At 37.7% G+C, this 23388-nt stretch overlaps 1 protein-coding gene across 8 annotated transcripts in view; it reads right to left on the bottom strand.

Moving 5' to 3' along the window:
* Window positions 1-23388, bottom strand: part of LOC121408143 (piezo-type mechanosensitive ion channel component 2-like) — a 188249-nt gene that overhangs the window by 23214 nt on the left and 141647 nt on the right. For all 8 annotated transcript variants that reach the window (XM_041599476.1, XM_041599472.1, XM_041599475.1 and 5 more), the window contains 9 exons: window positions 22826-22970; window positions 22051-22265; window positions 21313-21471; window positions 17325-17472; window positions 16161-16346; window positions 10350-10442; window positions 9067-9236; window positions 7075-7197; window positions 2977-3056 (listed from right to left, as the gene is read on the bottom strand). In XM_041599476.1, coding sequence (XP_041455410.1) covers window positions 2977-3056; window positions 7075-7197; window positions 9067-9236; window positions 10350-10442; window positions 16161-16346; window positions 17325-17472; window positions 21313-21471; window positions 22051-22265; window positions 22826-22970 — 1319 coding nt within the window. The remainder of the gene's footprint in view (window positions 1-2976; window positions 3057-7074; window positions 7198-9066; window positions 9237-10349; window positions 10443-16160; window positions 16347-17324; window positions 17473-21312; window positions 21472-22050; window positions 22266-22825; window positions 22971-23388) is intronic.

Consider the following 23388-nt stretch of genomic DNA (forward strand, 5'->3'; position numbering starts at 1 on the left):
CACCAGAATCTGTAGACTAGCTTAGCAGGGGTAATATAAGAGTGCCTTGAGCACCTACATGTGGAAAGGTGGATACGTGCGCTATACAAATCCTATATTATCATTATTATATAATTTGCACCATTTGAATAGATAACAAATTAATGTTGTAAGTTAGAGCAATTACGGGATCGGAGTTCGGTTCGGAAGTTTGGCTCCTAAAATCGGAATCGGTTCGGATATCGGATCGGAAGATATTCAAAAACAAAAAAATACATTAAAATTTGTATGTGGCCGGCGCGTGGACAAATGCGGCACGCTACACTGATGGCAGAATTTGTTTTGATCTCCGACAAAAGCGGAGGAAGAAGATGATGAGTTGTTTTGATCTCCGACATAATCGGAGGAAGGAAAATAAGATAATGACGTTCCAGCGCGCGACACTACCGCCGATCAACGATAGGCCTCTTCTCTACAACATCGTGGTGATGGCGGAGTCCGTCGTGAACTTTTAGAGGCCGCATTACTTACCGAAAAAGACGCACTATTATCCAAAGTTGTTTACGATGATATTCACCTTCTCTACAATATCGTAGTGATGGCGGAGGTAATCGTAAACTCTTAGAGGTCGCATGACCTCCCGAAAAAGACGCATTATTATGCAAAGTTGTTTACCATGATATTCACCTTCTCTACAACATCGTGGTGATGGCGGCGTCCGTCGTGAGCTTTTAGAGGTCGCATTACTTACCGAAAAGGACGCACTACTATCCAAAGTTGTTTACCATGATATTCACCTTCTCTACAACATCGTAGTGATGGCGGAGGTAATCGAAGACTCTTAAAGGTCGCATGACCTCCCGAAAAAGACGCATTATTATCCAGAGTTGTTTAAAATGATATTCACCTTCTCTACAACATCGTAGTGATGGCGGAGGCAATCGTAAACTCTTAAAGGTCGCATGACCTCCCGAAAAAGACGCATTATTATCCAGAGTGGTTAACCATGATATTCACCTTCTCTACAACATCGTAGAGATGGCGGAGGTAATCGTAAACTCTTAAAGGTCGCATGACCTCCCGAAAAAGACGCATTATTATCCAGAGTTGTTTAACGTGATATTCACCTTCTCTACAACATCGTAGTGATGGCGGAGGTAATCGTAAACTCATAAAGGTCGCATGACCTCCCGAAAAAGACGCATTATTATCAAGAGTTGTTTACCGTGATATTCACCTTCTCTACAACATCGTAGTGATGGCGGAGGTAATCGTAATCTCATAAAGGTCGCATGACCTCCCGAAAAAGACGCATTATTATCCAGAGTTGCTTACCATGATATTCACCTTCTCTACAACATCGTAGTGATGGCGGAGGTAATCGTAAACTCTTAAAGGTCGCTTGACCTCCCGAAAAAGACGCATTATTATCCAAAGTTGTTTACCATGATATTCAACTTCTCTACAACATCGTAGTGATGGCGGAGGTAATCTCATAAAGGTCGCATGACCTCCCGAAAAAGACGCATTATTATCAAGAGTTGTTTACCGTGATATTCACCTTCTCTACAACATCGTAGTGATGGCGGAGGTAATCGTAAACTCTTAAAGGTCGCATGACCTCCTGAAAAAGACGCATTATTATCCAGAGGGGTTAACCATGATATTCACCTTCTCTACAACATCGTAGTGATAGCGGAGGTAATCGTAAACTCTTAGAGGACGTACAGTCAGATAGTCATAAATATTACCGCGCATGTCAGCGTGTTCAACTAAATCTTATTTGCCTCCGCTTAAGATCAAAACATATCGTCTTTTCGTTGTTTTTCTTCCTCCATTTTTGTTGGAGATCAAAACAAATTACCACCAATTATCATCATCATCGTTTTGTTCTTCCCCGATTATGTCGGAGATCAAAACAAATCATAATCTTCTTCTCCACCTGCCTTTCCGCTAATATCGGAGATAAAAAACAAATCATAATTTTCTTCCCCTTTATCTTCTTTTCCTTCCACCGCTTTTGTCTGAGATCAAAACAAATCACCAGCGCATTTTGACGGCAAACATGTCGCCACATGTTTTTTTTTGTCTTGTTTTGGTTTTTCCGATCCGATTTTTTCCCCACTGGTCAAAAATCGGAGTTCGGAAAAATGTAGAAAAAAGGGGAAAATCGGATCGGATCGGGAATTGGAATCGGTTACAGCATTATAACAAATATTGTTAGCTGAACCTGACTACACATACTACTTAATGGGATGCTCCGGGCTGAAGATATTGATATCTAAATAAATAGAGTAAAATTCAGAGGAAAATGCGGAAAATTTCATCAAAATCAGATAACAAATAACGATGGCATTGAATTTTAAAGTTGGGCAATATTTTGTGAAAACAGTTATATGCACAACATCATAAATATTCATTAGGTGAGCTGTTGTCACATCCCCACTTTCCTTTTTCTTGTGTTATTACATGAAATCATGATCGTTTCAGTTTTGATGCGTCTCCATTATGATGAAATAAGTTGCAGCAATACATAACTAATTCACTTAAGTAGTTGTCAATCCATTTGTTTTAGTTCGTTCTTGGTAGAATTTTTTTAATAAACCTAATTTCATATAATAAAATACAAAAGAACAAGTGGGGATATGACATCATCAATCCATCTAATGAATGTTCATGAAGACATGCCTGGAACGATTTCACCAGAATAATGCAGATCTTCAAGCCAAAAGCATCCCCTTCATACAAAATTTGGTTTGAAAGGTTTACTAATGTGTAATAAAATGCTCATATCTCTGTGATTAGAAGACTATTATCACATAAAATTTCATTCAGTTGTAGAAAATAACCTGTAGCTTGAGAGTGTAAAGATATAAGCAATAAAATGTTATAATTTTCACATCATACCCATCTAGACTGCCATTAACATTTTTGTGGGACACACTGTATACCCCCTTCAAACTTTGTTTAATTAATACTGAGGAAGGTTTGACTTACTCTCAAGTAGGATAGTGACTGGTTCAGGGCTGGATAGAGCTGGGACCTTGATATATGATGGAATGAAATTTTTCATCACACTGTAGGTTTCAAGGATAGAAACAAAGAAAACATCTCTTTAATCAAACCATTTCACATTCAATATAAAAATGAATATATCATTAATCAATTTTTTCTAACTTGTCTGTAATTACTTAATTCTAAGCATTGGGGATTAACTCCTGACTATTGTCATATTCTGTGCGTCTTACTACAGAGATCATTGTACTCTGATGTCCATCTTCCTCGAATTAAGCCCGTGACATTGAGACATGGTGCCAGGCAAGGCGAGGGGCCGTTGGGAGGACCTCAGGTAGATGTGTCTAGTTATCTCGTTATTAGAAAATGAGCTAAGTATTTTCATGATTTACTTCAATGACTAGGATACATCTATTTGAATTAAGCAAGGATTCAGCTGTGGGAAGCCATGTCCAAAGCAAAATGTATGTACGCAAAGAACTAGGGAGATGAAGACACAGAGGCCGCTGCCTTCAAGGCTGAGGCAAAATTTGCCTCGTCAGACGGAATGTCTTTCAAAAAGAAAGACATGAAGAGTTGGCAGAACGCCAAAAAACAGCCCTCAAAAAATCGTCAAGTGGAATACCTTGGAAAAGGGCCCACGATGACCCGATACTCCTGGTATCGTGGGCCTTCGGCCTTGCATCAGAAGAAGCGCATCTGCGCATGCCAAGATAATCGCTACAACAATCCACTTGAGAAGAAGGAGTCACGAGTTGCTGCAGTGAGAGGTTCGCGAGAAATGACAAAGGGTTGGTCAGATTTATGAACACACTTTGTCTAATCGAAATACCATTCCAAAGCCCGGAAAGAATACCAAACTTTATTTTCAGAAAAGAAGGAAAGTCTGAAAGGGGAGCCAGAAGGACTCCACAGAATAATTACACAACAGCTAGACAATATGGTTCCTGACATAAAAAATGGCATGGGAATCAAGCAGACTCCACACCACTCCCACCTAACTGTCCGGGTGTAGTGTACAAGCATGCAAGGCTACGCCTCTGGCCAGAGGCGATCACAATCAATAGGCTCTCTTGATGGATAAATTATGCCAAGAGGCCCAAGCCAACAGCTCAAAAATAAGGTTAGCCAAAGCGACAAGTGCGGCTGACAGGCTCCATGACAGGGATAAACTTATACTAGGCTGATGTTTGAAAAAGAAAGATCTCAAGAGTCTCATAAGAAGATTCGGATTGGAGATATTCGAACTATCAGGAAAACGACATGAAGGGCTGAGTGATAGCCCCCGATGGTTGATAATGATATCCCTTTGTTAAAAAATCAGACCAGGAAAACCACGATCAGAGACACTGGAGCCTTGCTTGGCTCAGCAGAATGAATGCTTTACTAATCCGAAAAAGACTTAAGTCAAGAATTGTACAAGCCTGGAGTCTAGTTTCTCCTGCTTTCAGCTACAAATTGAGCTGCTCGCTCAGAGAGCCCTATGGCCCAAGCATCCTTTCCGAGCGTGGCGACTCGGGGGCACGCCACATAAGCAGGCTTTCTGGTGGAAGGTGCCGATGGGCGAGAGGCTTCGAGCTGTTTAATAAGCTTGGCCGCCTGTTTGCGACAATCGATCTTCTCCTTGACAGATGTGGCACTTTTTCCCCCGATGAGGTGCTTATCCGACTGGGGGATGCCTGGGATAAAGCCTAGAAAGTCCGCGGGAGGGATATCTAGCTAAAAAAATAGCTGTTCCCTTCAAGCGTTCGATGCTGTGGTAGCAGCAGAGCAAGCTTCATCCATAGGGCACTGATCAGCAAAAGCATACAGTGTCTACAAGAATTATTTGTACACTACATACAGCAATGTAAAATGAAGATGTTGGAACCCTAAAATCCTAGGTTGGCCATTATAAAACACAGTGAATTATGTATCATACATGTGTTAAAGAGGGAAGTATAGCAATTGTTTTGCACCTAGTTTGAAATTATGAATTTCAAACTGAAAATGAATTATCAAATGCAATAATGCATATTTTCAGACCTTGCTGTGATGATTGAAGCGTAGTGCGCACCACTTCATTAATGATGACTTATTTCCTATTTTTCCAAGAGATTAGATGATATGTTTTCATTTGATATACGCATGGGATACTCTCCAAGACAGGAGGACAACTAGCCAGCTTACATATTTGTTTAAATAAATACACAATGTAACTGCATGTAATATAAATCAAATCACTTCCAAAGCATCCTCCAGACCAACAACCAGAATAACCAGACAGTCTCATGACTTCAATATAATCAGAGCAAATAAGGATTGCTACAAATATTTCCTCTACCCTTGTACAATTGTAGAGTGGAATTCACTTTCCTCCAACTAAAAATGCACCCGATCTAGCTGCATTTAAGAAACAGCTGAGCAAAAACATGCTAATTAAAAGTAGTACATTGCAGCAGTGATTGCATGAATGGCCTGCACATCTATAGCCTCTCTGAGGTGTTCCAGTGTAGCATTTACAAGACAAGACAAGACAAGACAATTCTTAATATTTCATTTGGTTGTACAGATTTTGTTTAAGATTTTAAACAAATTGATATCTCACTGCTATTGCCTCATTGACTTTTGTAAGTGGGTGTAATTAGATTCATTTGTAATTTTCATTTCCTGTCAAAATAAATAAAACAGGTGAAAAGGATCTGAATTTTGTTTGGAATGAAAGCATTTAATCTCCTCTCTCGTAAAAAAATAAGAAAGAAGTCTTGATAATTGAAGCATTACGAGTTTCGCTTCAATGATTACAAATATTATGAAAATATGCATTATCACACTTAATGAAGTATAATCATTCATGTGTGACTGATAGATGGAAAACAAAGACTATACTTTTCTCTTTCATATGATATATAATTCATAAGTCATAGGCGCTCCATCTGTACAAGCAACGTAAAGCAAGCAATACAATTACAAATGAAAAGCCGTAAAATTACAAAATTTCTTGTAAGATTCGTGCTAAAGTAGAATTAAATGAAACACAATATGATATATTATCAGATGAGTAAGATTGAAATTGGGAAAAAGCAGTAAGAGCTACCATTATGCGAGAAAACGCAAAAGTTTTGGGAGAGCACTTATCTGACAACCGTTCATGGTGCGTCGCAAAAGCGAAAGATGGACGTCAGAGTACAATGATCTCCGTAGTAAGACGCACAGGGAGATGGCGTTATTATGCAGGAAGCTTTGTGTCTATTGTTTTCGGTGTGCAAGTTGATTAGCATAAATCAAGTAGATGTATCCTGCTTATTGAAGTAAATCAACAGAACTGTAAGTGAACTAATTTCTAAATGTTGACATGTATTTATTACTTGCTCATCTAGAAAACAAGGCATAAGTGATTTTGTGTCTCGCCCACTTATGAAATTAACCAGATATATTGTGATTTGCGAGGGCACGCAGCAGAATTGTATCAAAACGTTATTGTGAAATGACTGGGATGGAATAACACTTGTCATAAGAGTCTTGCCCATAAGCTTTAATGTTGACCTCAAAATGAACTTTGACCATGCCATGTGACCTCCGAACACAAAAACATGCAGTGGCCCTTTGCAGAAAGAATTGCAATCGATCGCAACTCTAAAAATCCTGCACAACTCTAAAAATCATGTGCAACTTGATTTTCAACCAATCAACAGCGTGCACTCAGGACATGCGATTGATTTTTTGACTTGCGTTAAACGCAACGCTTTCTGCAACAGGCCCCAGGTCTCCTAAGTACACCTACAACCCAAGTTTGGTCGAAAAGTAACTTATGGTTGCAGAGTTATGTGTCATAAGGTTTGTGACGGACGGACGACATTTGGATCCCAAACTCTCGCCTTCACCTCCAGTGGGCGAGACAAAAATTTAAATTGAAATAAACTTTTATCTCAACAGAAATAAAAGTAACAGGACTAGAAGTGAAGTAAAAAAAAAAAGCTAACAGGTCTTTGCTCATTTGCTCCTCTAAAACAATTTGAATTCAGAATTAACTTTTATACAAACAGATTAAATAACTGTAAGAGAATTGCAAGTAAAGTTATGATCTGTCCACTGTCTCACCTTGACACGTTGGTAAATTCAAGTTGCTGAGTCATATTATCCCTAAATTCATCGTATTCCTTTGTCAGTATCACATCAAGATTGTTCTCTATGGTGGGTGTGACTTGGGCATTATTGGTGATTCTGAAAGGAAAAACATTACATTAAGATCATCATTAATGATGTCAAAACATATGAAGAAATATAAAGAACACTTTTAGTGGTATAGAACCAAAACAGACAAAATGAGAGGGAGAAAGAGAAAGATAGATTTTGAACAGAATGTTAACCAGGGTAAGACATAAATGAGCATAATGTAATTGTCTGAAAAGGGTTTTCTAATGTCTTTACTATTTCATCATTTGAATTCTTTTATTTATTCATCTATTCTCACTGCAAAAATTTGGGATTTGGGGATTTCCACGACTATTCTTCATTAGGCAACATTTTCAAAGTGACAGTATCTGAACTGAAAAAATCTTACTTAAGTTTGTATATTATGTCAATATTCCATAACTGCTAGGAGTTTTTTTTTTTTTTTTTGAAGGTAATGGAAATTGATAGATTGAGACAAAGATATCAAAGCATGGAAATGTTTTAATTTAAGATTAACAATGAACCCTTCAAAATCATAATACTGCGAGTTGTGTAATGTATAAATAATATGTGTTAAACTTTGTGTGCAAAAAATCAATTGCAATGTACGTATGTATTCATGCAATAAAAGGGCCCGAGCATGACATGAGATTGTAAGTGCAAAATATCCTGAAAAAATTTGACATGTGATTAAGGGTTACGCATGAGGTAGCTACAGAGACACAAACAAACTAGTTCAGTTCTTCAGTTCAGTCATTTCTGTAGTACTTATGAATACACAAACTGAAAACTATTTCAATACATGCACAGAGTATGTGATCATTGTCAAACTTTTAAAAAACACAATGAACTTTATTATATTTGGAAGAAAAAAAAGATATAAAAGTACTTTTTAAAGGAAAAGTACATAACAGGCCAATTTGCATAAAATGTACCATAATATCAATTTCATTGATACAAATGACAAAGTAATATATATGCTGGGTCAAGCAGACACAATAGTATGTTGTAGGTAATGAAAGAGAAAACTTGTTATTACTACGGTCACATAAACTACCTACAAAAGATTTTCATCTTTTGACCCTAGTTTCTTTTCAGCCTGATACCTGTCATGGATGAAAAACAAATTAACAAGTGAATCGTGTAAATTCTGAACCAAATCAATCAAAATTTTCTCCAGCGAATAATGGGGCATTACAAGAAACTCATGTTCAATTGCGAATCATGCGTAATTAAGCGTTGCAATTCAATGCAAATTAACTACAAATTTGCATTTCATGAAAGGACCTTTGATTTTGGGACTTACACTGATTTAGAATAGGATGTATGTTTCATGCAACATTCCTTAAGTTTTTTATTATACTGGAACTCCTGTGATCATTTGGTTGAAGAATCCCATAGTAGCCATTTTAAAAGCTAAAACTAAATTCACATAACTTCAACCAACCAAAACAACCATTAACAACAATTTAAAAATATTACAAGTGTCTTATTTTCATGGGAATTATTGATTAAAAAAAAAGTGATATGTATAGACGAACATATGGTTAATTATTTTTTGGGAAAAAATTATCACATTTGGAAAACTCTTTGGGAAAGGATTAAACTGTACGCATATTCTAATTGAATAATTATTGTACCAGCATCAGGGCCTCTCACACAAAATATAAAATCATAGATTACTCTGTCATCAATGCTAACTGTCATGGTAACTTTCCTCAATAGCCAATCAATATCTCCATTTGTATGTTACCATGATTTTATTTCAGGGATTCTTTTTTTTACTTTTACAAATAGGGGAGGGCCACACCTTTTAGAAAAACTTGTTATTCTAAGGGGTATATTGTTACTATTGCTATTACAGACACTGTATGGTAATTTGGTGAGTCTTTACTAGTGGTTAGTCTTAAGTATTACCTGGTAAAAGAATACTTGAAGTAGATGTAAAGGTTAACATCTGTCTGTAGGCTCTTAATCAGGTTCTCTCTGCTTGGTGGACTGATGTCCCAAGTACCTGTTGAGTTACCACTGATTGTAGCAATCACAACATCCTCCTGACGATATCCATCTAAGAAGGTCCTTGCATTCTGAACATAAAGAACAAATAGAGAGATGCGCCTAGAGACATGTTTAGTGATAAGCGCTATACAAATACATAATGTTAATTATCATTAATCAATCAGAAATTACATAGGGTACATAACTTCTGCAGAAATGATATTTGAGTAGACAGGGATACAAGCAGTCCTTGCATTTGGAGGGCATGGATATTAAAAAAAACACCTTAGGACCAAAGTCAGTATTAGGGGAATATGTTTCTGTGGGCAACTGAAAGGGCTGGTTACAATAAATATTCAGATGCATTTTTTTTAGGAATAAACCTTTATAAAACAAAAACCCTATAAATGAATGTGGTTTTCTCAGGGATAAAGCAATTGTCAAATCCCCTTATTTATGTGCTCAAATAGTACGATGAATAATGATTCTGAGAGGAAAAAATATATGTTGTCATGATTGTAATGTTAGGTCACAATCACAAGAGCATGGTCGATGCAGATTTGATAACACATCACTTCTAAAATCACTATCACATGTACATGTAAGAGATCCAACTATATCTATTTGAAGCCAGTGCTACAAGTACATGAGTTATAAAAGAATCAACATGGCTTTAATATGGTATTCAAAGAAATGATAGGAACAACCAGTCAATCAGGGTATTCAGTCCCAAGTTCTCTGCAAAACAAAAAATGCCATCAAATGCAGGAAGAACATATTTTCACTTAAAACACCATTTTTCAGGCCTAAAACTGTGACAATCATGAAAATCAAAGCAAAATCAAATAACATAAAAAAAGAAGGAAATTCTGATGGTCAAACCTATTGACAGCACTAACCATGAGTTTTCCAAGCTCAATCTACAAACTACAGCCATATAAATAATGGAAACTTACATTTTAAAAATACTTCCACAGTGCATGTGACTTAAGAACACAGAATTTGAAATTCAGAACAAAGACAAACATAAGGTTTGCATTTTAGAGAAGAGAACACTGGGAACTGAGTACAATATCTGTATTTTTCATTATTTCGGTAATCATATTCTAATAATTAACTATAAAAAAATCTGATTCCTTTGTATCAATTACATTACATTTTGTTAACTTGCAATGATTGAATGTAATATGAATCTGTCTTACCAAGTCCTGTGCAAATTCTGCTTGTAGATTATTCCACTGTGTAGTATTAATGGGATTCAAGTCCTCACTCTGGGCATTCATTTTAAAGATGGGCTGGTGAGTGTAAGAAAACACATTATTTACTACTGTACAATTCATCATGTCATACCGTAAAACGACAAAATATACACAGGGATGATTCACCCATTAAGTTTTGAAATTCGGTGGATTTACAATATGGTGCGCCATCTATCGGTTGCAGTGAACAGGACAAACATGAAAATACTTACCTGATTTCCTTGTTTACAAGAAAATCAGATGCATCTATCTACTTTGCTAGTTCATGATTCATGGACTGCCCTCAAAAAACATGTACACAGATTTTTGCCTGAACAAGTGCTTCTCAATATGGGTGTAGGCCAGGGACCTGTGCCCATGGAGGAGTCATGAAAGGATTCCTCGACGGACGATAGTCTTCATCAATAATGGATGGTCTCCTCCTTGGATGGGGCACCGAGAGCTGCCAGGTTTGCAAGCCACGTACATGTACATGTCTTTCTAGCCGACTCATCATACTGCCAGTAGTCGCAGCTAGTTGAGCCGGCATGACTGTACCAGGCAGGACCTGATGCGCGGGGAGGAGTCACCCCCCTGTGCTGGCCTGGGTGCCAGTGAAACGCGAGTTACACTGGCAGCTTCCCTCTGTGTGGAAAGGCTTTCTACGCCTGGCCGATCACTATGGTGTGCAGGGACACCGGCGGATGCGACCTGAGGTGCTTGGTGAAACAAGCCCACACTGGTCTAGAGCACTATGAATTACCGAAGTAGCAGTCTATTAACCGCACCTTTTTCTCGGCGAGATAGAAGCAAAAGTCGGAGGTGCGGTTTATCCAAGGTGATAGGTCTGAGCCAGACTCGGCCTGAAAAAAACAAGTGGAATGCCTCTGGCCGTCTCACCTGCATCACGCGATTCAACATAGCAGCATTGCTGACTTTGAAAACTACTATAACTCGCACAAGATGTTCAGTGATACTTGGTTACTCTCATTTCCACGTTTTATGAACTAGACCAATACACTGACAGAGATAGGATGGTAAATCAACAAATACCCCCAATGTGGCCAAAATTCATTGACCTCACATGACCTTTGACCTTGATCATGTGACCTGAAACTTGCACAGGATATTCAGTGATACTTGATTACTCTTATGTCCAAGTTTCAAAAGTCAGATCAATAAACTTGCAAAGTTCTGATGGTAATTCAACAGATAACCCATTTAGCCAAAGTTCATTGACCTTTGACCTTGGTCATGTGACCTAAAATGTGCACAGGATGTTCAGTGATACTTGATTACTCTTATGTCCAGGATTTATGAATCAGATCCACAAACTTTCAAAGTTATGATGGTAATTCAACAGATACCCCCAAATCGGCCAAAGTTCATTGACCCTAAATGACCTTTGACCTTGGTCATGTGACATGAAACTCATGTAGGATGTTTGGTGATACATGATTGACCTTATGTCCAAGTTTAATGAACTAGGTCCATATATTTTTCTAAGTTATGATGACATTTCAAAAACTTAACCTCAGGTTAAGATTTTGATGTTGATTCCCCCAACTTGGTCTAAGTTCATTGACCCTAAATGACCTTTGACCTTGGTCATGTGACATGAAACTCTAATAGGATGTTCAGTAATACTTGATTAACCTTATGGCCAAGTTTTATTAACTAGGTCCATATACTTTTTAAGTTATGATGTCATATCAAAAACTTAACCTCAGGTTAAGATTTGATGTTTAATTATTTGATGTCTGTTATGATGACAAGGCTAGAGAAAGACTCAAGAAAATACTGTAATAAGAGAGAGCGGGGAAGCTATGGGAGGAAGAGGACCTCGTATAGGCACCATGTACAACAAGTGGAATGCCTCTGGCCGTCTCACCTGCATCACGCGGTTCAATATAGCAGCAGTGCTGACTTTGAATACTACTCTAACTCGCACAAGATGTTCAGTGATACATGGTTACTCTTATGTCCACTTTTTATGAACTAGACCAATAAACTTACAGAGATATGATGGTTATTCAACAAACAAGTGGAATGCCTCTGGCCGTCTCACCTGCATCACGCGGTTCAATATAGCAGCAGTGCTGACTTTGAATACTACTCTAACTCGCACAAGATGTTCAGTGATACATGGTTACTCTTATGTCCACTTTTTATGAACTAGACCAATAAACTTACAGAGATATGATGGTAATTCAACAGATACACCCAATTCGGCCAAAGTTCATTGACCTTTGACCTTGGTCATGTGACCTGAAACGCGCACAGGATGTTCAGTGATACTTGATTACTCTAATGTCCAAGTTTAATGAACTAGACCAATAAACTTTCAAAGTTATGATGGTAATTCAACAGATACCCCCGATTCGGCCAAAGTTCATTGACCCTAAATGACCCTTGACCTTAATCATGAGACCTGAAACTTGCACAAAATTTTCAGTGATGCTTGATTACTATTATGTCCAAGTTTCATGAATCAGATCCATAAACTTTCAAAGTTATGATGGGAATTCAACAGATATCCCCAATTCGGCCAAAGTTCATTGACCCTAAATGACCTTTGACCTTGGTCATGTGACGTGAAACTCATGCAGGATGTTCAGTGATACTTGATTAACCTTATGTCCAAGTTTTATTAACTAGGTCCATATACTTTCTAAGTTATCACGTCATTTCAAAAACTTAACCTCAGGTTAAGATTTGATGTTGACGCCGCCGCCGCCGGAAAAGCGGCGCCTATAGTCTCACTTTGCTTCGCAGGTGAGACAAAAATAGTACACTGGGATAAAAAGAAGCAATTCACAAAATCGCGCTCAGGGAATTTAAAATGAGTCAAACCATACAGTAGCGAAGTTAAAGATTAGCAATGAATCAGGTTGCTAAGAAGCAACAGTGATACTTGATTACTCTAATGTCCAAGTTTAATGAACTAGACCAATAAACTTTCAAAGTTATGATGGTAATTCAACAGATACCCCCGATTCGGCCAAAGTTCATTGACCCTAAATGACCTTTGACCTTAATCATGAGACCTGAAGTTATGATGACATTTCAAAAACTTAACCTCAGGTTAAGATTTCGATGTTGATTCCTCCAACATGGTCTAAGTTCATTGACCCTAAATGACCTTTGACCTTGGTCATGTGACATGAAACTCTAATAGGATGTTCAGTAATACTTGATTAACCTTATGGCCAAGTTTTATTAACTAGGTCCATATACTTTCTAAGTTATCACGTCATTTCAAAAACTTAACCTCGGTTATGATTTGATGTTGACGCCGCCGCCGCCGTCGGAAAAGCGGCGCCTATAGTCTCACTTTGCTTCGCAGGTGAGACAAAAATAGTACACTGGGATAAAAAGAAGCAATTCACAAAATCGCGCTCAGGGAATTTAAAATGAGTCAAACCATACAGTAGCGAAGTTAAAGATTAGCAATGAATCAGGTTGCTAAGAAGCAACACAATAAGGCCTAAAAACACATTTTGGAAGTGAACTTAGCTCTTTCACAAGAGACTTTGTAAGTTTAACCTACGTGCAAGTATGATATAGGTTTGAGCAGAAGCAACATGGCTCGCCGGGAGATTGTGCTATCACGCAAAAATCTGTATACATAATATTCGAGGGAAGTCCATGAAACATGAACGAGCAAAGTAGATGGATACATCACTATTATTGACATAAATTAACTGTGGGGTCGACATCGCGCATAGGCGCCAGCAGCGCACAATGCTAGTGCTTTAAACAATGAAAACCATATGGCAAGAATTCACAACAAGTGGAATGCCTCTGGCCGTCTCACCTGCATCACGCGGTTCAATATAGCAGCAGTGCTCACTTTGAATACTACTCTAACTCGCACAAGATGTTCAGTGATACATGGTTACTCTTATTTCCCTTTTTTATGAACTAGACCAATAAACTTACAGAGATATGATGGTTATTCAACAAAAAACCCCAACATGGCCAAAGTTCATTAACCTTACATGACCTTTGACCTTGATCATGTGACCTGAAACTCGAACAGGATGTTCAGTGATACTTGATTACTCTAATGTCCAAGTTTAATGAACTAGACCAACAAACTTTCAAAGTTATGATGGTAATTCAACAGATACCCCCGATTCGGCCAAAGTTCATTGACCTTTGACCTTAATCATGAGACCTGAAACGCGCACAGGATGTTCTGTGATACTTGATTACTATTATGTCCAAGTTTCATGAATCAGATCCATAAACTTTCAAAGTTATGATGGGAATTCAACAGATATCCCCAATTCGGCCAAAGTTCATTGACCCTAAATGACCTTTGACCTTGGTCATGTGACGTGAAACTCATGCAGGATGTTCAGTGATACTTGATTAACCTTATGTCCAAGTTTCATGAACTAGGTCCATATATTTTCAAAGTTATGATGGGAATTCAACAGATATCCCCAATTCGGCCAAAGTTCATTGACCCTAAATGACCTTTGACCTTGGTCATGTGACGTGAAACTCATGCAGGATGTTCAGTGATACTTGATTAACCTTATCTCCAAGTTTCATGAACTAGGTCCATATATTTTCTAAGTTATGATGACATTTCAAAAACTTAACCTCAGGTTAAGATTTCGATGTTGATTCCTCCAACATGGTCTAAGTTCATTGACCCTAAATGACCTTTGACCTTGGTCATGTGACATGAAACTCTGATAGGATGTTCAGTAATACTTGATTAACCTTATGGCCAAGTTTTATTAACTAGGTCCATATACTTTATAAGTTATGACATCATTTCAAAAACTTAACCTCAGGTTAAGATTTGATGTTGACGCCGCCGCCGCCGCCGCCGCCGTCGCCGTCGCCGTCGGAAAAGCGGCGCCTATAGTCTCACTTTGCTTCGCAGGTGAGACAAAAATGGTCTGAATTTTGCAAAGAAAAATCTGGGCAAATTTCTCTCCTGCATGTACCTCCTGGACCCTATATCTGGTCGAGCCGCGTCAACAGAGCTGCCAACCTGAACAAGAACATTTCAGTATTTTCAAGGCTGAAAAATCAGTATTTTGGTGAGGAAATTAGTATTTTCACAGGAATACCATAGAACACATAAACTGAAACTTAAGAAATCAGTATTTTTCATGAAACCATCAGTATTCTTCTCTATTTTCAGTACTAAATACAGAAAATCAGTACTACTTGGCAGCTCTGCGTCGGCCATCGCTGAACAATCGCATGCATGCATTCACTTAAGTACTTGCAAGTGCAAAAGATGTCGACTTTTTCCCATGATGCATTGCGAATTTTGGCCTGTAAGCTGCAATCGATAGATGGCATAACGTATAGTGAATCCACCAAATTGCCAAAGAAAATATTATGGTTAAAAGAAGTTCTGAGTACCAAAATAATGTCATCACATATTTTTTTTTTGCATTTCACCATTTAAAAAAAAATTAATATCACTGAGCATGATGAAAAACATCCACAGCCAAAATGAACAGTTTAACATGATCTAAGCATTGGCCACATGAATACCTTATTAGCCCTATTGATGTCAATGTAATATTGGCCTGGATCTAATAGTTAACTTGGGTCTGACATGCACTTATAAAATAAGCAACTTCTGAACTGCATATCTGGGTGTCAAAAATTCAGTCTAAAAAGTTGCGCCAAGACTTAAAAGAAGAATGTCAGGAAACGTTGCTGTGCTGGGTAAAAATTTCAAATGGGTCTGGCCATTATTAAATTGTATGCCTTTAAAAAGAAAATCTCTGTACTTACCTCAAATCCACCAAAACCAATTTCAACTGACATTGATGTAGGTGGGTTCATGATACTGGTGGTGTTTGCTAATGAGATGAGGATGAGAGGGAACCAAAGAACAAAGATAAGAGCTATCAACATCCCTCCTCCTACTCCATACTTGATGATCCAGGGTGTCTTGGTGCCACGGGGAACAGGGTAGGCCTATAGTGCACATTGGAAACACACAATTTTTCACAGGTGATTGGGTTTAAAAGTAAGAAAAACTCCTATGTTCTCTCTCTCCCTTTCTCTCTTTCAGAAAAAACTATAAATATAATTCCTTCTCATTCTCCATATATTATGATCTATTTTGCCTTGGTGCTATAGGATCAGAGTTGGCATACATTTAACCATTAATTAAGTATTCGATGTGAGTTAAGCTCGGCTCACACTATGCGATTTGTTGCAACGCGATTTTTCAAGAAATCACATTTTGCATTAAATATGAAAGGTCCAGGAAATAAGATTATTTTATTCAAAGTTTGGCCTGTTTATTGGCCATAATATTAGGAATACTAACTTTGTGTCATCTCCGATCTCGCGGACAAACTTTCAAGTGATCGGGATTGGCATTTATGATATCAAAGCAATCTACAGTCATTTTCTAACACTTTATATTTGCTTATAAGAAAAAAAATTAAGTGAAAAAAAATGTGAGTATTGTAATCATCAGTTCATGAATTATTGGTGGAAATTCAGACAATGCAAGTTATCGTACCTAGCATAGCTGGCCGTTTGTGTTTACAACGTGCATATGACGGAAAAACATGCCGTGTACAAGTGCATAAAAAATGGACCTAAACAGGCCTATAAAATACTAACAGTATATTCCTTTTTTTATTCATCTCTCCCTTAAGCCTTGGTTTATTTTTCCTCTTGATTATCATCCTTCATTATCTCTCACTAATCAACTCAATATTTCTGTCTTTCATCTGTTTCATCTTCACACTTTTTATATCTTCCACAGGCCCTCTATCCAAAAGCTTTTGATCTGTCCCTATTTTTCTGCTTGTTTGTCTGTCTCTTTATCTGTCCATTTTCTCTCATCACTCACCACTTCTCTATTCCTGAGATAAGGTATACATGCCTTCAATCTACAGCCAACATTCCCCTCCCTCTCTCTCCCTTCATATCACTCACCACTTCTCTATTCCTGAAGCATTTGATAGGATATACATTAGCGTAGATGTCTTCCACCTGTAGCCAGTGGCTGAGTGATAGGGTAGTATCGGTCCAGATCCAATCCATCAGAGTACGTAGCTCAGTTAGGAATGGAATAACACGCCATCTACAATCAAAAGAAGCATTCAATATTCAAATCTACAAACTATGAAGATTTGATCGTCTGATGAAATATAAGTATAGGCCTAATGTCCGAGATTACACAATATCAAATATCAATAAGAATCTACATATGCTGAATCTAGATGAAAGTTTATAATGCCTATTGTACTGGGCTTTTTTGCTCCATAAAGATGTCAAAGATGCAAGGTCCAATAACCTAGAAAATTTGTAAGCTCATAGAACTTATCTGCTGAATCTGACAGTGTGATTTATTTTAACCAATTATGCATATGTTTGAACAAATAGCTAATTAGATATTCATAATGAATATTTCATGCTTTTTTGGAAAATTTTCACAATTTCAACCTAAACAAGTAGAAAAATATATGAAAACAGTGCAATAATAAATAATGTTTCCCAAACGTGGGCGCATCGTGGTCTAGTGGTCCTGACTCTCGCCTTTCAAACAGAGGGTCGTGGGTTCGAATCCTTGCCATGGAGTGTTTACCTTCAGCAAGAAATTTATCCACACTGAGCTGCACTCGACCCAGGTGAGGTAAATGGGTACCGGCAGGAAGTAATTCCTAAAAAAAGCTGTGCACACCAGAATCGGTAGACTAGCTTAGCCAGGGTAATATAGGAGCGCCTTGAGTACCTAGCAAGGTGGATATGTGCGCTATATAAAATCCTATATTATTATTATTATTATCAATGTGAAATAATTCAATATTGATCTAAGATTATGTGCATAGGAAATTTGCATAACTATGAATACGAAATTCATTTACTTCTTACAATTGACATTTTCATTCGGTTTTGTATTGTTTTTTTTTCTTATGTTTTATAGGTTTTTCTTTTATGTCACACACCGTTTCTAAACTTTGCCCAGTTCAAATCAGAGCAACAAAGAAGCATAATGCCAGTCTAACTCCAATTCTTAACCCTATCCAGGGGGGGGGCTGTTTTTGACCATCCTCTACATTTTTCATGATAAATCTGTAATGCAAAAAGATAACAGCGGGACGTTTCATGACTTGTTTCCTTAACAATCCAAAGAAGTGACACATACCCTAATCAATGATACATGAAAAGTTAAAAAACTGATCAGTGCCCAAGTAACAATCCTCAAAATTCAAATACGGTGATTTCTTTGTTGGAAATTGAACATAGTCATAGAACAAATCATGTATTGCGCACTCAACCGAGGCAATCATCACATGCGCAGCAATGTAAGCAAAGCGACACAATCATGCATGCAATGGCAGTAATTGCCGTCTTTGGTTGAGTTCTCCCTGCGCAACGTATTATCTATCTATTAAAATTTTGTACATAGCTGTTGCATAGCTAAAGCCTAGTAGTAAAAGTCAAAAGCGTACTGACATAATTTGGTGTAAGCATAAGTTTTTTCCTAACGACTGGCAGCTCTGAATCAAACACAAATTCTGTATGTAGCCAAAACTGATAAATGCATCATTATTTTACTTTTTACTGATTTAAAGCAATAGATTCCATGTTATTCAAGACTGAAATAGTGTTGCTGACAATTTACATCAAAAACAAAAATGAAAAACAGAGAAAAACAATAACAAAGAAAAAACATAATACAGTACATAAGAAAAAAATTTGGTATTGTCATTTTTAAAATATTCATTTGATAATAATACTAAGAAGTGTGCCCCAGACAAAAATCAAGCAGTTTTGGGGCAATATTTACTAAATAAATTAAAAATGAATTTGAATAATTTTGGTACAATTAACAATCAAATTGTAGAGATAATTTAATGGGTGGCGTGCATGCCAATTTTCATTGCGAACATGCGATCAACAGCCAAGATCTGGAGAGAGGGGGGGGGGGGGCAAAAACAGCCCCAAACCCAATGTTCTGCAGTTTCAAGATTATCCGGGATATTGAGGGTTAAGCAAGATTTATATGAAAACTAGAGATGCTCGGTGGCTCGCGCAGCCGAGCACATGTATCCCCCGAACCCACCGCATCATCCGTCATTGCTATATATAGAACTCACACAGAAATTTGACAAACAATACAATGATCATGGCGACAATGACCCTAGCATGCAGGTCCCTAAAGTCCATCTATCATCCAAGTGTGGTTGAAAAGTGACTTATGGTTGCGGAGAGAGTCTTGCATGTTAACTTCAACGTTGACCTGAAAATGACCTTTGAACTTACCATGTGACCTCTGACTGCAGCATAACATGCAGGTACCCCAAATCCATCTACCATCCAAGTTTGGCTGAAAAGTGACCTACGGTTGTGGAGTTAGGTGTCCTAGGAGAGTCTTGCATGTAAACTTTAATGTTGACCTGAAAATGACCTTTGACCTTACCATGCAACCTCTGACTGCAGCATAACATGCAGGTACCCCAAATCCATCTACCATCCAAGTTTGGTTGAAAAGTAACTTACGGTTGCAGAGTTAGGTGTCATAAGAGAGTCTTGCATGTAAACTTTAACGTTGACCTGAAAATGACCTTTGACCTTACCATGTGACTTCCGACTGCAGCATAACATGCAGGTTCCCCAAGTCCATCTATCATCCAAGTCTGGTTGAAAAGTGACTTACGGTTGCAGAGTTAGGTGTCATAAGAGAGTCTTGCATGTAAACTTTAACGTTGACCTGAAAATGACCTTTGACCTTACCATGTGACTTCTGACTGCAGCATAACATGCATGTTCCCCAAGTCCATCTATCTTCCAAGTTTGGTTGCAAGTGACTTACGGTTGCGGAGTTAGGTGTCATAAGAGAGTCTTGCATGTAAACTTTAATGTTGACCTGAAAATGACCTTTGACCTTACCACGTGACCTCCGCCCACACCAAAATCGATAGGCTTCTTTGCTATACCATACTCAATCTTCATGCCAAATTTGAAGACGATCGGAGAAGAAATGCAGCTGATAGAGCGCTCACAAGGAAATCTCTGCGGCGATGGACGCGGCGCGACGAGGCCAAATCCATAGTATCCTCCGAACTCTGTTTGGGTGATACAATAAGTGGAGTGCCTCTGGCAGTCTCGCCTGCATTACACAATTCAATATAGCAGCAGTGCTGACTTGGAAACAATTATAAAATAACTATTAAAAAAAACACCATTCATATAATGATATAAAACTACGTTCATTGACCCTAGACGACATTTTACCTTGAACATGTGACCGAAGACATGTCGGTAATGCTTGATTACCCCTATGCCCACATTTCATAAACTATATCCACAAACATTCAAAGTTATGATGGCAGTTCAACAATTACCCCCAACATGGTCAAAGTTCATGAACCTTGAATACTTTCTAAGTTGTTGTGACATTTCAAAAAGTTAACCATAGTTTAAGATTTCAATGTTGACGCCGCCGTCACCTGAAAGGCGGAGCCTATAGTCTTGTCTAAAATGCAAGCCTATGTAAAAAACAAAAGAACAGCATGTAACTGTACACAAATATATGCAACAATTTTAATGACATACACATGCTACTTATAACACCCCTTAATACATATGTTCGATATGGACAACTATGCACGCAAAACTTAAGAGATAAAAGTCCTGAAGCAAAAATCTGAATCTCCTGGTGGCTGCAATGCAATCACAAAAAATATGGAGGGGAGCACTCCAAGCCCCCCGCCCCCGTGTAATTTCACAGGTTTAATTGAAACCAATTAATGAGGCATGATGAAACATAATGTTCTTGATGTCCTTTGATTAGTTAAACATATTTTATAAATAATGAACTTAAGATTGATCTATATTTATCACAATGATATCATCTGCAAAACTAATTGCATTTTCGAAGTGTTACATGGCATAGACATGATGGAATAAACCTTACCCATAGAAGAGCACCAAACTAACTAGATTGTAGTTCTTGCAGAGGAAATTACCCAGGATTCTTGTTGGATAACCTGATGTAATCTGATAAGCTGATAGACCGAAGTAGATACAGATGAAGAAATACCATACTTGCGCTGGATTATTGTCCACAAAAGGCCTAGGAAAATTGAAGGGAAAAGTAACAGAAGCAATTTTCTAACAAGCATGGTTAAAAGACAGCAAGAATAAAGTAACTTAACAGTATTCTATTCCATTTGGGTAGTTCATTTCTATTTTTCATATAAATAATTAAAATAAACCCCAAAACATCCATTTGCCTGTCAACTTCTGGTTTATCACAATGCAAATTTGAAATAATAAATAATACATATTGCATGCATATTTCTGATATGAATGGTGATGGCATTAGTACATTTCCAAAATTGTCTAGTCAAGGCAGCACAAGTTTTCTCTACTGGTATTGTTTTGTGCTCAAAGATTACAAATAATCCCATTCCCAAAAATTTCTGTTATTTCCACCAATATGTTCTAAACCAAACTGCAACTGTCAAATTACTTCATACTCTTTTTTTTCTCCTTGATTATTTGGTTCAGTCAATAATAACAATACTACTACTACTAATAATAATGTTTCTATAGTGCCCTCTTCCCTGAGATACAAATTGCTTTGAGATGCCATTCCTGGTCAGCATAGGAGATAGCATACATAACAATTACCAACATAAATATCACTTACTTGTTATTATAAGACGGCAGAATAAAGAAGAGCCATAGGTGGATAGCAATGACAAGAACAACAAGGTAGATGAACTTTGCCTTGACGTTCTTACAGAGATAGATGGCACGGTCGATGACAATGATGATGAACATGATGAGTAGGAGGAGAAGGAAACTGATTGGGATTGTATTAGAGCTGATCAGCTGGGCTACATCACTGGTGGCCCGCTCCTCCTGCAAGAATTGGACAAATTATTCATAGAATAATACAAAGTTGTATATACTGAAATAGAAAATCATTTGTATTGGAATGAAAAATATTTAAAAGGAAATTAAACACCATTTATATGGATATTCATGTACCCCAAATTCGGCCAAAGTTCATTGACCCTAAATGACCTTTGACCTTAATCATGAGATCTTAAATTCAGGCGGGATGTTAGTAATCCTTCATTACCCTAACATCCAAGTTTCATGAACTAGGTCCATATACTTAAGTTACTTAAAGTTATGATGACATCTCAAAAACTTAACCATAGGTTATGATTTCAATGTTGAAAACTCTGCTGCCGTCGGAAAAGCGGCACCTCTTGTCTCGCTCTTCTATGCAGGCGACACAAAAATGACCGAATCCTCAATGGACAAACACAAAAATAATTTTTGGTTATCTTGATTTACTTGAAATGAAGTACCATGGACTTAGGTCATTCTTCTACGCTCAATTGGTAATTCGTTCAAGGAACGCAACCCTGTGAACGTGCTACAGAGACAAAAATATCCCAACTTGTTCTTACCCCGAATGCAGATGAGAAGAGGGCTATGATGAGGAAACAGATGAACTGAATACCAAAGATGAAGACATAGACATCTGTAACAGCACTATACATAGGATCAATCATGTTATGATAGAAGTTTATCACAGGCTGATACCATCTCCTCCTGAAATATTGAAACCAAAAAAATGGAAAAAACATTAGGACTCAATGGAATGACAAGACTGAAATAACACTCTTGGGAATAAAAAGAGGTTTATCTACATTTATCTTTCATTTCCAAGCACAAGTGTATTGGATGGCAAGAAATTGTCAGTAACACATCGTTTCTTTTGCAAAACCAGCTAAAGAAAGAAAATGAGTGAGGTTTTGAGGGAGACAGTAGTTGGAGTAAGGGGCGGGGTTGAAAGGGGCATTGTGGTCTACAAATACACCTTAAGATTGTAAGGAAGTTTATTCACTTTAATATGAATCCTATTTTTTTACGTAATGTTAGAATAACCATTCAAAATGTATTTTGGTTGAAATGGAGGTGGTGGAACGTGTTGAAGGATAGGGGAAACAAACTATCATCATAATCTTTT

The sequence above is a fragment of the Lytechinus variegatus genome, chromosome 2 (assembly GCF_018143015.1).
Source record: "Lytechinus variegatus isolate NC3 chromosome 2, Lvar_3.0, whole genome shotgun sequence".
In the NCBI taxonomy this organism is placed as follows: Eukaryota; Metazoa; Echinodermata; class Echinoidea; order Temnopleuroida; family Toxopneustidae; genus Lytechinus; species Lytechinus variegatus.